This window comes from Salvelinus alpinus, chromosome 21 (genome assembly GCF_045679555.1).
Source record: "Salvelinus alpinus chromosome 21, SLU_Salpinus.1, whole genome shotgun sequence".
NCBI lineage: Eukaryota > Metazoa > Chordata > Actinopteri > Salmoniformes > Salmonidae > Salvelinus > Salvelinus alpinus.
Window position 1 is genome coordinate 17,879,383 of NC_092106.1, and position 13,676 is coordinate 17,893,058.

General features: G+C 43.9%; 2 protein-coding genes and 1 pseudogene across 3 annotated transcripts in view; 1 reads left to right on the forward strand and 2 right to left on the reverse strand.

Moving 5' to 3' along the window:
- LOC139547947 (serine/threonine-protein kinase PAK 1-like) overlaps window positions 1-180 on the reverse strand; it is a 37,349-nt gene extending 37,169 nt beyond the window's left edge. For both annotated transcript variants that reach the window (XM_071357172.1, XM_071357174.1), the window contains exon 1: window positions 9-180. The gene's annotated coding sequence lies outside the window, so the exon portion shown is untranslated. The remainder of the gene's footprint in view (window positions 1-8) is intronic.
- A 979-nt stretch (window positions 181-1,159) lies between these two features.
- Window positions 1,160-2,785, forward strand: LOC139548455 (aquaporin-11-like; annotated as a pseudogene).
- A 1,934-nt stretch (window positions 2,786-4,719) lies between these two features.
- Window positions 4,720-11,813, reverse strand: clns1a (chloride channel, nucleotide-sensitive, 1A). The gene is made up of 7 exons (XM_071357181.1): window positions 11,293-11,813; window positions 10,756-10,892; window positions 10,536-10,658; window positions 10,146-10,256; window positions 9,979-9,984; window positions 9,707-9,880; window positions 4,720-5,153 (listed from the first exon to the last, which is right to left on the reverse strand). The coding sequence occupies exons 1-7, from the start codon at window positions 11,409-11,411 to the stop codon at window positions 5,086-5,088; spliced, it is 738 nt and encodes a 245-aa protein (XP_071213282.1). The 5' UTR covers window positions 11,412-11,813; the 3' UTR covers window positions 4,720-5,085.
- Window positions 11,814-13,676: the final 1,863 nt, after the last annotated feature.

A 13,676-nucleotide genomic window follows, 5' to 3' on the forward strand; every position in this document is an offset into this window, starting at 1 on the left:
AAACTCACCTATCGCCGTGTCTTTTGAAAAATTCCTGATGGCGATCCGTTCTCTTTGCCAGCACTCACACACATGCATTCGCCCAAGTAGCTTCAGTTTTTTCTATTCTGCCCAATTTGACAAACCCTTCTTCTATCGCTCTGCCCAGGCTCTGCCAATCCCTGGCTATTGTTAGACACACACCACCCTGCTACATAGCAACGCCCGCCCACTACACTCGTTTCTAATATGCCAGTGGTCAGGCTGAAGCTCAGTCGTATGCTTATTGGTCTGTTTGGCCGTCTGTTTCACTGGGAGGTGAGGTGGGTTTCGACATGAGTTTCCCCGATTACATTTCGGGGCTGCATCTCAATTATTTGTTTATATCGCTTCCTATCCTTGTGTCCTCTGCTTGTGTCCTTCTCTCCTTGTGCCCACTTTCTTCATCTGTAGGATACAGACTTGACAGGTGCAGAGGTCAATCACTGGGCTGGATTTTACATTAGCCTTATTGAGATTTATCATTATCATCATTTTTCTTAATCAGACTAATTACTGAATCCGCTGAAGGAGAGGATATAAGGAAAGGAGGAGAGAAAAGTGTGTGTAATTGGGTGAGGGTGATGGGCATAGACATAGGTCTGTCTCAAATGGCACTCTATTCTCTTTGTAGTGTGCTAGTTTTAACCAAGGCCCACAGGGCTCTGGACAAAATAAGTGCACTATATAGGGACCTAGGGAATAGCGTGACATTTGGGACTTCCTTTACAAAACCATGCAGTATATGGTATGACATCATTGAATCTGTATAACTACTGTGCTCTCTGGTGGTGGGTGGGGGGATCACACCTCACAGCCTGGCCACGTTATAGCAGCAATAGGCAATAGGCGCAGTGTATGGAGAGACATAGAGGAGAGGAGAGGAAGAGAGAGAGGAGAAAGGAGAGAGGAGGCAGCCACTTCCGCACCATGTGAACTCAAGCTCATCATCATCTACCCTCTCTGATCCCACACACACACACGCACAAACATATACACACACACACACACACACGCACATGCACACACACACATGGTAGCCTGCTGCAGCCATAAGAAAACAGACCCAGAGGAGCTAGCAAGAAGACACATACAGAGAGAGAGGAAGAGAGAGAGGGGGAGAAACCGAGACTGAGGAGAGAGGCAGACGTCGTCGTGCTGCTGTGAACTGAGTAGGAGAATCTTAACCAAGCTACTAGCTCCCAGAGGGCTATGTCAGTCTGCTGTTTACACCATGGAGCTGGTCTCTACACTGCAGCTGTGTATCTGCAACCTAGAGCTGCGTCTGCTGGGAGAGGTGGGCCGGGCTGCAGCCTCAGTTCTGTCTCAGCCTCACCTACCTGGCATCTGTGGTCCATGGCCTCACCTTCCATGGAGCCCTGGGGAACCCCTGTAGCACGCTGGAACACACCTACCGGGGACGCCTCACTGCCTGGTTCTATTCTATTCTATTGTTGTCTCTATATAATGGATACATTATCTATTATATTGTGGATTCTATGTAATGGATACCTACACTGCTCAAAAAAATAAAGGGAACACTTAAACAACACAATGTAACTCCAAGTCAATCACACTTCTGTGAAATCAAACTGTCCACTTAGGAAGCAACACTGCACATTTGTGGCCTGCTGGAGGTCATTTTGCAGGGCTCTGGCAGTGCTCCTCCTTGCACAAAGGCGGAGGTAGCGGTCCTGCTGCTGGGTTGTTGCCCTCCTACGGCCTCCTCCACTTCTCCTGATGTACTGGCCTGTCTCCTGGTAGCGCCTCCATGCTCTGGACACTACGCTGACAGACACAGCAAACCTTCTTGCCACAGCTCGCATTGATGTGACATCCTGGATGAGCTGCACTACCTGAGCCACTTGTGTGGGTTGTAGACTCCGTCTCATGCTACCACTAGAGTGAAAGCACCGCCAGCATTCAAAAGTGACCAAAACATCAGCCAGGAAGCATAGGAACTGAGAAGTGGTCTGTGGTCACCACCTGCAGAACCACTCCTTTATTGGGGGTGTCTTGCTAATTGCCTATAATTTCCACCTTTTGTCTATTCCATTTGCACAACAGCATGTGAAATTTATTGTCAATCAGTGTTGCTTCCTAAGTGGACAGTTTGATTTCACAGAAGTGTGATTGACTTGGGAGTTACATTGTGTTGTTTAAGTGTTCCCTTTATTTTTTTGAGCAGTGTATTTTAGCTTATTCTGTATGATGGGATAGTATTTTTTTATTTTGTATATGTATAATCTATTCTATTCTATCTATAATAACATTCTATTGTATTCTATTGCTGTCTTTCTATAATGAATATGCATTCTATGGATAATGGATACATATTCTATTCTCCTCAATTCTTTTTAGGAGCGGCGTACTGAAGATGGTGCTCCAGTTCATGGCAGCTAGCGTGGCTCGTACCATGCTAGAGGGGCTGTGGGCCCTCGGTCTCTCTGACCTGCACCTGAGACACACACTCCAGGGCTTACAATGCATCAGCCCCATCTACACAGACACACACACCAGCCTGGTGCTCCCCGGGCCCTCTGGTCGCTGCTGCAGCCGTGGAGCCTTTGCCATACAGACCTCCTTCACACACACACACACACACACTTTCCTCCACTTTTCGGTTTGTTTTATTTTGTTTGATATCTATTGCCCGGGACTCACCATCCATCCCTACGAACCAAAGACCCTGATGCACAGTGACCTCTTTTTTTTTTTTAACCTAATATGATTTGTGCAGTGGTGGCTGGTGGCACATAAAAATTGAGCTGGAACGTGTTTGATACCATTTCATTCACTCTATTCCAGACATTTTTATTAGCCATCCTCCCCTCAGCAGCATCATCTGTATTTGTGTAGCATCGATGTCAAAAGTTGATTTCTGTAGTTAGTGTTAATAGCATCTTTATAACGCTTTGAGATAATAATTTATGCCCAGTTCTACAATAGATATGATGTCTACGGCCAACCGTCCCAAGTCGCTCCTTCGCAGTACACACACTTTGTGGAACATTTCTGCGGGGACTTGCTTCCATTCAGCCACAACAGCATATGAGGTCAGACACTAATGTTGGACGATTAGGCCTGGCTCGCAGTCGGCGTTCCAATTCATCCCAAAGGTGTTCGATGGGGTTGAGGTCAGGGCTCTGTGCAGGCCAGTCAAGTTCTTCCACACTGATCTCGACAAACCATTTCTGTATGGATCTCGCTTTGTGCACGGGGGCATTGTCATGCTGAAACAGGAAAGGGCCTTCCCCAAACTGTTGCCACAAAGTTGGAAGCACAGAATCATCTAGAATGTAATGTAAGATTTCCCTTCACTGGAACTAAGGGGCCTAGCCCAAACCATGAAAAACAGCCCCAGACAATTATTCATCCTCCACCAAAATTTATAGTTGGCACTATGCAGTCGGGCAGGTAGCGTTCTTCTGGCATCCGTCAAACCCAGATTTGTCCGTCGTACTGCCAGATGGTGAAGCGTGATTCATCACTCCAGAGAATGCGTTTCCACTGCTCCAGTGTCCAATGGCGGGGAGCTTTGCACCACTCCAGCCGGCGCTTGGCATTGCACATGGTTGCGCATTGCGCATTGCACATGCATGCGGCTGCTCGGCTATTGAAACCCATTTCATGAAGCTCCCGACGAACAGTTTTTGAGCTGACATTGCTTCCAGAGACAGTTTGGAACTCGGTAGTGAATGTTGCAACCAAGGACAGACGATTTTTACGCGCCAATGCGCTTCAGCACTCGGTGGTCCCGTTCTGTGAGCTTGTGTGGCCGACCCCTTTGTTGCTCCTAGATGTTTCTACTTCACAATAACAGCACTTACAGTTGACTAGGGCAGCTGTAGCAGGGCAGAAATGTTATGAACTGACTTGTTGGAAAGGTAGCATCCTATGACTGTGCCACGTTGAAAGTCACTGATCTCTTCAGTGAGGCCATTCTACTGCCAATATTTGTCTATGGAGATCGCATGGCTGTCTGCTCGATTGTATACACCTGTCAGCAACGAGTGTGGCTCAAATAGCCAAATCCACAAATTTGAAGGGGTGTCCACATATTTGTGGTGATGTATTTGTAAGTGCTCTGTGAGAGGCTTGCGTTGCTCAGTGTTAAAATTACACTCTGGTTCAATTTTCAAGATTGATACAACACCTCACCCAAGAACAATAGTTTAAAGTGGCTCTCGCTCTGCTCATGCTGCCTAAAAGCAAAGCAAATAAGAAACCTTAGTTTCTGTGGCCAAGGGTAGTCTAGTGCAGGGACTCCCAAACCTTTTCACAAAAATTACAATATTTACAGGCCAAATTTTTTACTTGAAACATAAAAAAAGCGTTAGCTAAATGTGGGGTAGTTGATCTGGACATTTCTGACAAGTTATAAATAGCTCTCTAAGGTATGTAATGACTAGCATGACAAGAGGAACTGATGATGCACTACCTCATTTTATTACAAATGTCAAGAATAAGTTTAAAGTCGGACTGCGCCGCCCCTCTCCCCTCAATTTGGGAACCACTGGTCTAGCGGTCTAGGCAGCTGCCTCTGATGCACATGTACCGCTTCCAATTCGGCCCAAAGCCATTTCTGCACACTCTCCTCTTTTTAATAAACAAACAAAGACATGAAAAATATTGATTTCCAGATGCACCTGTGGAGCTCCTACGTTACTTCTCTGGAATGTGCACAGAAGAAACACCTTGTTCTTTATACAAAAACACACGTGTTTAATGAAGAGATTTCATACAAAGGCAACAATGTTCCCTGTTGGGGAAATCTCTGTACAACTGGTCTTCAGGTACAAAACACAAGAGAAGAATCTGTGTATGTTGAGATGAACAGAAAATCAGAAAGTGGAGAGATTGTATTCTCCTCCTATCCCACAAGTGCTTTGACTGGCAGTAGAATTGAGTTCCATCTGGGAGAAGGAGTGGGGGAGAGTGAGAGACTTAACTACAGTATGGTAAGCAGGTCCATACGGTTGGCAGCAGGATATGGATTACAAGGTGATAACACAAAACATCACAAATGTACTGATAATTACAACGTAGTATTATGATATGTTATTACTAGTGGTCTACGTCTGCATCTTCAAACTGTCCGGCCATCGTCGACCCTGCATCCACCTCCATCCCATCTGCAAAGACAAACAAAGAAATAGAACGACTAGAATAGACAAAGCAGACTCATCAGCCAATATACTGATTATCATTAAACACATACTGCTTTCTTCATGCTCATGTGTCTATAATAGGTTTGGGCTATACATGCTGGTCAATCAGTTATTTTTCAAGGAAGAGAAAGGGGCCCTGAACATCCCCCCCATCAACCTACACACAATGACAAAGCAAAAACAGGTTCAGACACATTTTTTCAAATTTATTTAAAAATAAATACATTTAAAAAATGAAATTTCACATTTCCATAAGTACTCCGACCCTTTACTTGGTGCTTTGTTGAAGCACCTTTGGCAGCGATTACAGACTTGAGTCTTCTTGGGTATGACCCTACAAGCTTGGCATACCTGTATTTGGGGAGTTTCTCCCATTCTTCTCAAGCTCTGTCAGGTTGGATGGGGAGCGTCGCTGCACAGCTATTTTCAGTTCTCTCCAGAGATGTTCGATCAGGTTCAAGCCCGGGCTCTGGCTGGGACTTGAAGCCACATTGTCTTGGCTGTGTGCTTAGGGTCGTTGTCCTACTGGAAGGTGAACCTTCGCCCCAGTTGGAGGTCCGGAGCACTCTAAAGCAGGTTTTCATCAAGGATCTCTCTGTACTTCACTCCGTTCATCTTTCCCTCGATCTTGACTAGTCTCCCAGTCCCTGAAAAACATCAACAAGCTTCACCGTAGGTATGGTGCCAGCTTTCTTCCAGACGTGACGCTTGGCAATCAGGCCAAAGAGTTCAATCTTGGTTTCATCAGACCAGAGAATCTTGTTTCTCATGGTCAGAGTCCTTTAGGTGCGTGTTGTCATGTGCCTTTTACCGAGGAGTGGCTTCCACCTGGCCACTCTACCATAAAGGCCTGATTGGTGGAGTGCTGCAGAAATGGTTGTCCACAGAGGATCTCTGGAGCTCTATCAAGAGTGACCATCGGGATCTTGGTCACTTCCCTGACCAAGGCCCTTCTCCCCTGATTGCTCAGTTTGGCCAGGCGGCCAGCTCTAAAGACAATTCCTTCGACCTCATAACTTGGTTTTTGCTCTGACATGCACGATCAACCGGGGGACCTTATATTGACAGGTGTGCGCCTTTCCAAATCATGTCCAATCAATTGAATTTACCACAGGTAGACTCCAATTAAGTTGTAGAACATCAAGGATGACCAATGGAAACAGGATGCACTTGAGCTCAATTGAGTCATCTTTATTTGCATTTCTTTTTTATAAATTAGCAAACATTTCTAAAAACCTGTTTTTGCTTTGTCATTACGGGGAAGTGTGTGATTTTATATAATACATTTTAGAATATGGCTCTAACGTAACAAAATGTGGAAAAAGTCATGGGGTCTGAATACTTTCCGAATGCACTGTATACTGAGATATATTAACTTACTACACTAAGATATAGGTACAGTTGAAGTCAGAAGTTTACATACACTTAGGTTGGAGTCATTAACACTCATTTTTCAACCACTCCACAAATGTCTTGTTAACAAACTATAGTTTTGGCAAGTCGGTTAGGACATATACTGTGTGCATGACACAAGTAGTTTTTCCAACAATTGTTTACAGACAGATTATTTCACTGTATCACAATTCCAGTGGGTCAGAAGTTTACATACACTAAGTTGACTGTGCCTTTAAACAGCTTGGAAAATGGTTTTAGAAGCTTCTGATAGGCTAATTGACATCACTTGAGTCAATTGGAGGTGTACCAGTGGATGTATTTCAAGGACTACCTTCAAACTCAGTGCCTCTTTGCTTGACATCAAGGGAAAATCAAAAGAAAATCAGCCAAGACCTAGACCTCAGAAAAGAATTGTAGACCTCCACAAGTCTGGTTCATCCTTGGGAGCAATTTCCAAACGCCTGAAGGTACCACGTTCATCTGTACAAACAATAGTACGCAAGTATAAACACCATGGGACCACGCAGTCGTCATACCGCTCAGGAAGGAGGCGCGTTCTGTCTCCTAGAGATGAACGTACTTTGGTGCGAAAAGTGCAAATCAATCCCAGAACAGCAAAGGACCTTGTGAAGATGCTGGAGGAAACAGGTACAAAAGTGTCTATATCCACAGTAAAACGAGTCCTATATCGACATAACCTGAAAGGCCACTCAGCAAGGAAGAAGCCACTGCTCCAAAACCGCCATAAAAAAGCCAGACTACGGTTTGCAACTGCATATGGGGACAAAGATTGTACTTTTTGGAGAAATGTCCTCTGGTCTGATGAAACAGAAATAGAACTGTTTGGCCATAATGACCATCGTTATGTTTGGAGGAAAAAGGCGGAGGCTTGCAAGTCGAAGAACACCATCCAAACCGTGAAGCACGGGGGTGGCAGCATCATGTTGTGGGGGTGCTTTGGTGCTGGAGGGACTGGTGCACTTCACAAAATAGATGGCATCATGAGGATGGAAAATTATGTGGATATATTGAAGCAACATCTCAAGACATCAGTCAGGAAGTTAAAGCTTGGTCGCAAATGGGTCTTCCAAAGGGACAATGACCTCAAGCATACTTCCAAAGTTGTGGCAAAATGGCTTAAGGACAACAAAGTCAAGGTATGAGAGTGGCCATCACAAAGCCCTGACCTCAATCCTATAGAAAATGTGTGGGCAGAACTGAAAAAGTGTGTGCGAGCAAGGAGGCCTACAAACCTAACCTGACTCAGTTACACCAGCTCTGTCAGGAGGAATGGGCCAAAATTCATGAAAGAAATAAAAGCTGAAATAAATAATTCTCTATACTATTATTCTGACATTTCACATTCTTAAAATAAAGTGGTGATCCTAACTGACCTAAGACAGGGAATTTTTACTAGGATTAAATGTCAGGAATTGTGAAAAACTGAGTTTAAATGTATTTGGTTAAGGTGTATGTAAACTTCCGACTTCAACTGTAGATGTTTACACTATACTGAGTTAACTTCAAGAGACAGTACATTATATCTCCAGTACATTATTGGAGGAAGATTGCAGCGACCGGTGAGTATTTAGGGCTTGTTGCTAATCTCTGACATACAGAGCTACAGCTCTTAGATATTTGCAACGTAATCTAGGTGACATTACAGCAGGTTGCAACACAACCTGACAGTAGAAATGGTTCAAAAATCATACCTTTTTAACTTTTAAAGCAATCATACTTACAACAGTTTAACTACCGGTAACAAATTAAATATTATGAAACAGATTATTATTTGTATAATTTTGTGTTGTATGTTGGAATAAATACACAGGTTTGGAATTTGATGTGTTGCAGAGAATTGGGAACAGGTACCATGTTATCAACATGGAGAAAGAGACAAGGTGAAGGAGTTATTAAGGAGATCAAAAATATACTACCAAATAGGAAAGAGATTGTGGGAGAAAAGATGCTATGAGAGGGAGAGAGAGATGGCACAAGAGACAGAAAAGACAGAAGTGAAAGAAGTTAGAGATTTGCATAAATAGGGAAGAGATTTTTATTTATTTTATTTATTTATTTTACCGTTATTTTACCAGGTAAGTTGACTGAGAACACGTTCTCATTTGCAGCAACGACCTGGGGAATAGTTACAGGGGAGAGGAGGGGGATGAATGAGCCAATTGTAAAATAGGGAAGAGATGGTACGAAAGAGGAAAGAGATTCTAGCAGAGGGAAAATATGATACGAGAAAGTAATAAAGACATGGAAGGAGAGCGAGAAAAGGTGCTGGAAGAGGGATTAGAGATGCCCCTGGTGAAAAGAAGACTGAGGAAAAGCATGGAGAAGCAAATTCAAAGTAAGTGCACCTCAACCATCATATAGGCAGTTTTTTCCCCCCAACCTCATCATGCCCAAGGAGCCTCACCAAGTTTAAGGAGAAGACTGGGGTGCCCGGTTATATGTTGAGCTATATTTCAGGTGTGTTGTAGAATACATTTGAATCTATTGTTTAGGTTCATGTTAGAATGGCATCTTTAGGTTGAAAAATTACTCCTTCTCAGAGGTACATTTATGCACAGAAATGTTGTGTTTTTTTCACTCTTTTGTAGTGATGGGAGATAAGTCAGTGGCAGGCAGAGAAGTTGGAGAACCATCCGGTGCTCAAGAGGAGAAGGACCAATTACCAGAATCAGGCTGACTTCAATGCTCTTATTTTAACTTCTAGAGGACTCCATGGCTAAGTTCCTGCTCATGACAGACATGCGCCCAAGGAGCTAGCCTCGTAATGTTTTTTTTAACCAATCTTACACCAGGCCTTTGAACGTATGTTTTTCTATGCATCTTATATTGTAATATGTTACGTTCTGTTTGTAAGGCATTTGCTGTTATGTAGCGATTATTTCGAGTGGGATCATTGTTATCCTCTGGCGCCATCTGGTGGTTGTTACAACACACCACTAACAAGCAGAGCCAAGAACCTCCACTGTGTATTATTTATATCCTCATGCTGAAATGTTGCCTAGGGATTTAAAAAAAATACTGTTTCAGTGTGTGACCTACCCTCGTATCCTGTGTTTGACTATTTGTATGACCTATCCTTGTATGATACGTGTGTGACCCACCGTCAAACTCTCCATTGGCCTCATCAGTGCGGACCCCAGCCATGTGAAAGGTGTTAGCAACAGACTGAGCTAACATGCCCTCCAGTCTCTGCAGAGTAGCCTGGCCTTCAGCCGTCAGACCCGACACACCCTCCTCATATGTACAGAATGACGGGATATCACCCTGACCATGCTCTGGAGGACAGAGAGAATACCACCTGTGAGTGCGTGTGTACCTGTGTGTGTAGTAGTAGCAGCTGATAGGGTGAGTGCATAGTTGTTAGGCTTCTTACCTGCCTCTTTTCCGTTGAAGGGAGAAAGAAGGTGGAGATACAATGTTAGTATTATCTTCTTTATTACTACATCTATGTGAGATTGTACACTGTATGTAAAAGCGTGAGTGTACTGTTTGTAGAACTGTGTGTGTGCTTGTATAAATGAGTGTGTGTGTGTTACACACCTGCTTCTTCCACATTGTACTCATCTCCGTCAAAGTCCCCGTCGGAGTCTTCATCATCCGGGTCTGGGTGCAGGGCCTGACACTCACACATCACTGAAAACATAGACTCCACTGGACACACACACACACACGTTAGGGAAATCTGTGTTCTAATGCTAGCTAGCATAGTGATTACAAACTAGAGCTGAATGTCAAAGAATGCGAGAACCAAAAGCTTTAGACATCCCTAATGCATGTGTGTAGTGAGATGTTTGAACTTGTTATTGACTACTGTACAGCACTTGTTGTATTATATAATAACATCTTCCATATATGTGACCTGCTTAATAAAGATGCATTTACTTTAATTTAGCCCTGCCCTACTAGCCATCCCTCTCCCCTCTGACTTACATGCTGCCTTGTCTCTAGGGACGAAGCGGATCTCTGTGATCCCCTCAGACTCATCTTCCTCACTGCTGTTATCCTCATCCTCCTGATCATGGGCATTCTCCTGCATCTCTGCTTCGTTCTCATCTGGGGAACACAGACACAAACTAAGAACTTCTTACTCGTTCACAAGTTTGTGTTACACTGAGTTTGATATTTACCATGATGGACAGGTGTGTCTCACCGTTGAGTTTGGCGTTGACCATGACGTATAGATGTTCCTGTGGGTAGGTGCTGAGGTCTCGTGAGATGGCGTGCAGGCTGATAGTGGGGTACTCTAGAGAGAACCCCATCCCTGATCCATCAAACCACGACAATCGCCTGGAAAACACAGGAAAGGAACATTTTGACTACTAGTCACAAGGTGAAAACTCATTGTATTTCCTTGATTCATCACGTCTCCCCTCATTGCCTCCTCAAAACAGAGGAACCTCATATCTTCCCCGCCAGTGTGCTTTGAGAAAGAGACAAGGAGGGAGGGTGTGAGCAATCAATTAAATACAATGGAGATCCACTCCAAGTCACTGACTAGATAGCCAACTAACGTGAGGAAAAATGCAAGTTCATGGTGCTCAAGTTCATACTATCAAAGGAAAAACACATAAGACAAATGTAAGTCTTGAAACTTCCTGATTTTAGGACTTTAAATAAATTAGCTAGCATGCTAACTAGCTAACAATGCTAGCTAACTTAGCTAGTTATCCACAATAGCGTCGCATACGTTTCAGCAACGTAGAGCGTTCCTGCGCCGAGGCCCTTCCCGTCCAACACCGCCGTGGTCTCGGCTTGTTCATGCCGGACTCCCTCGCTGGGTGGAGGGACACTCCTTAGCAGAACCATCCTCAGAGACTGATGGAAATGACGGCCAGAGAAAACACTCGTTTGGGTCGGTCCGGAGCTGTCAACAACACTGCGCTTCTGTGACCTGGTTGGCTATTTCGTTTCCCAAAGATGCCTATTTAACGCTGCTGGACATAAACCGATATCTAGACGTTTGTGCAGGGAAGACGATATAGCTAGTCAACTAGCTATCGATAGCCTGAAGAGTTAACGTTAGTTAGAATATGCATTCAGTATACATTTCCCAGAAACGTTAGTGCCACTAGCTCGCTTGGTAGTATTTACTCGACCAAACTCCCCACGCTGCTTTCACTGCTAGCTAGTAGCTAACGTTACCGTTCTTATTATACCTCAGTGGTAACTAGTTACTCCGTATCCCCGCCAAGAACATAGGTTTCCACTAGTTACCACAGCCACAAAGTTAAAATTGGCTCTGAAATTCATAAACATCGAAAAGGTGCTTGTTGGTCTTAATTTAAGGTTTGGTTCCTTTATTATAGCTCAGGGTTATGTATAATGGTAAGGTTTCAAATCAAATTTGAAGATAAATTGTAGAAAAATGCGAAGTTTATGACTTTGTGGCTGTGGTAACTAGTGACTACAAAGAGTAGAGACAGATGTATTAGAGAAAGGAGAGGGAGAAGGAACATCAATCGCAAGAAAACATTACTGCCAACTACAGGTCGGGGGTTATATGAGGAAGTGATGATTTCCCTCTTCAAACTAGCCGCGCGAATAGTATAAATGCAACAACATGTTCCTCGCTTTGACATTTGGCTATAACAATGCAAACAAGTTGCTGTACGATCGTATGCACCAACAGACAAGTGCCAGAGCAAAACTTGTATTTATTCCTCAAGATAATACCCCCCATAAAGCCTGGATAGACGCTAGTTTGAGTATCAGTCTCTTATCTAACGTTCCACTCCTTGCCATTGCCAAACATTTTGGCACATGACATGGAGTACAGGGAGTGGAATGTTAGCTAACGAGACTGGTACCCAGGCTAGATGGATAGCAGCGAGAATTAGTGGACTACATCATCAGCGAGTAGTGTTGTGTTCAGACCATTTCGAGAAGACTGCTTCTGTCTACAACCCAGACCTGATAGATTCGCTCCACTATAATATTGGACGACAAAGAAGATCCAGTGCCGAGTATTTGTGTATTTAATAGAACTACAAAGAGCCCAAGGAAATCTGGGGCCATTGCGAAAAGGCTCAAATTGGAGGTACTGTATGTTGTCTGCCATGAGTAGTATACATTGGTGGAGTGACTACAATAGTAGGCTAGCTCTTATTTATTACTATTGTGGGTTTTTTATAAGGTTTTTTGACATGCTTAACTAACTATAAGCTAGTAGGGCTTCTTATGCATTAAAGTTTGAATTACTGACTCATGTGAACCTGCATTTTCCATTAGTCTCTACTCTTACCAGTGCTCTGTCTAACCATGAGGCCACAGCCTGAAATTGCAACAAATGTATCTGAGCATAAGATATGAACAGCAGTCTGAAATGTGTGTGTGTTAAAAAGGGCGCTGTGGGCGCTGTACTGTGTGACTGAGACTGTGCTAATCTTAGAGAGACACAGGAGGGGGGTGAATCAGGGGACTGCTGACTGTGGTGTACAATAGACAATAACAGATAAACTATACACACGAAGAACATCTGTGAGGTTCTGAGTTATGCACTATAACCCAATACTATAACAAACGTGATTAGCAACTGTATTAAATGTGATTGAATACTATAACAAACGTGATTAGCAACTGTATTACATGTGATTGAATACTATAACAAACGTGATTAGCAACTGTATTAAATGTGATTGGATATTGACAAACTGTTGGCCTGGGAGCCTGGGTGTCTGTGTGCTGGGAGCCTGGGTGTCTGTGTGCTGTTAGCCAGATAAGTGTGCTGGGAAGCTGTGGTTAGCCTTGAGCGAGAACAGTGGCCATTGTATACAGGTGCGAATAGCTCAGACAATATTACAGAGCTGTCTGACCTCAGTCTTTGGGGTTAAGGAGCGTAATCTACACAGCAACAGCGTCGGGACATCACATGCGCTAAGGGGCCAGGACTGGCTTAAAGCGCCAACACCAACGATAGGCTGGGTAAGTCTAAACCACGCCCAGTCTCTACTCTGACAGGCCGGCTCGGAAGTGGGAACTATCTCTGTCATGAGTATTTATTATGTCTTTGTCAGTAACAAGTGTCTTCTCTGTTTTCATCCTGCGTGATGTTACAGTGAACCCGTATATACG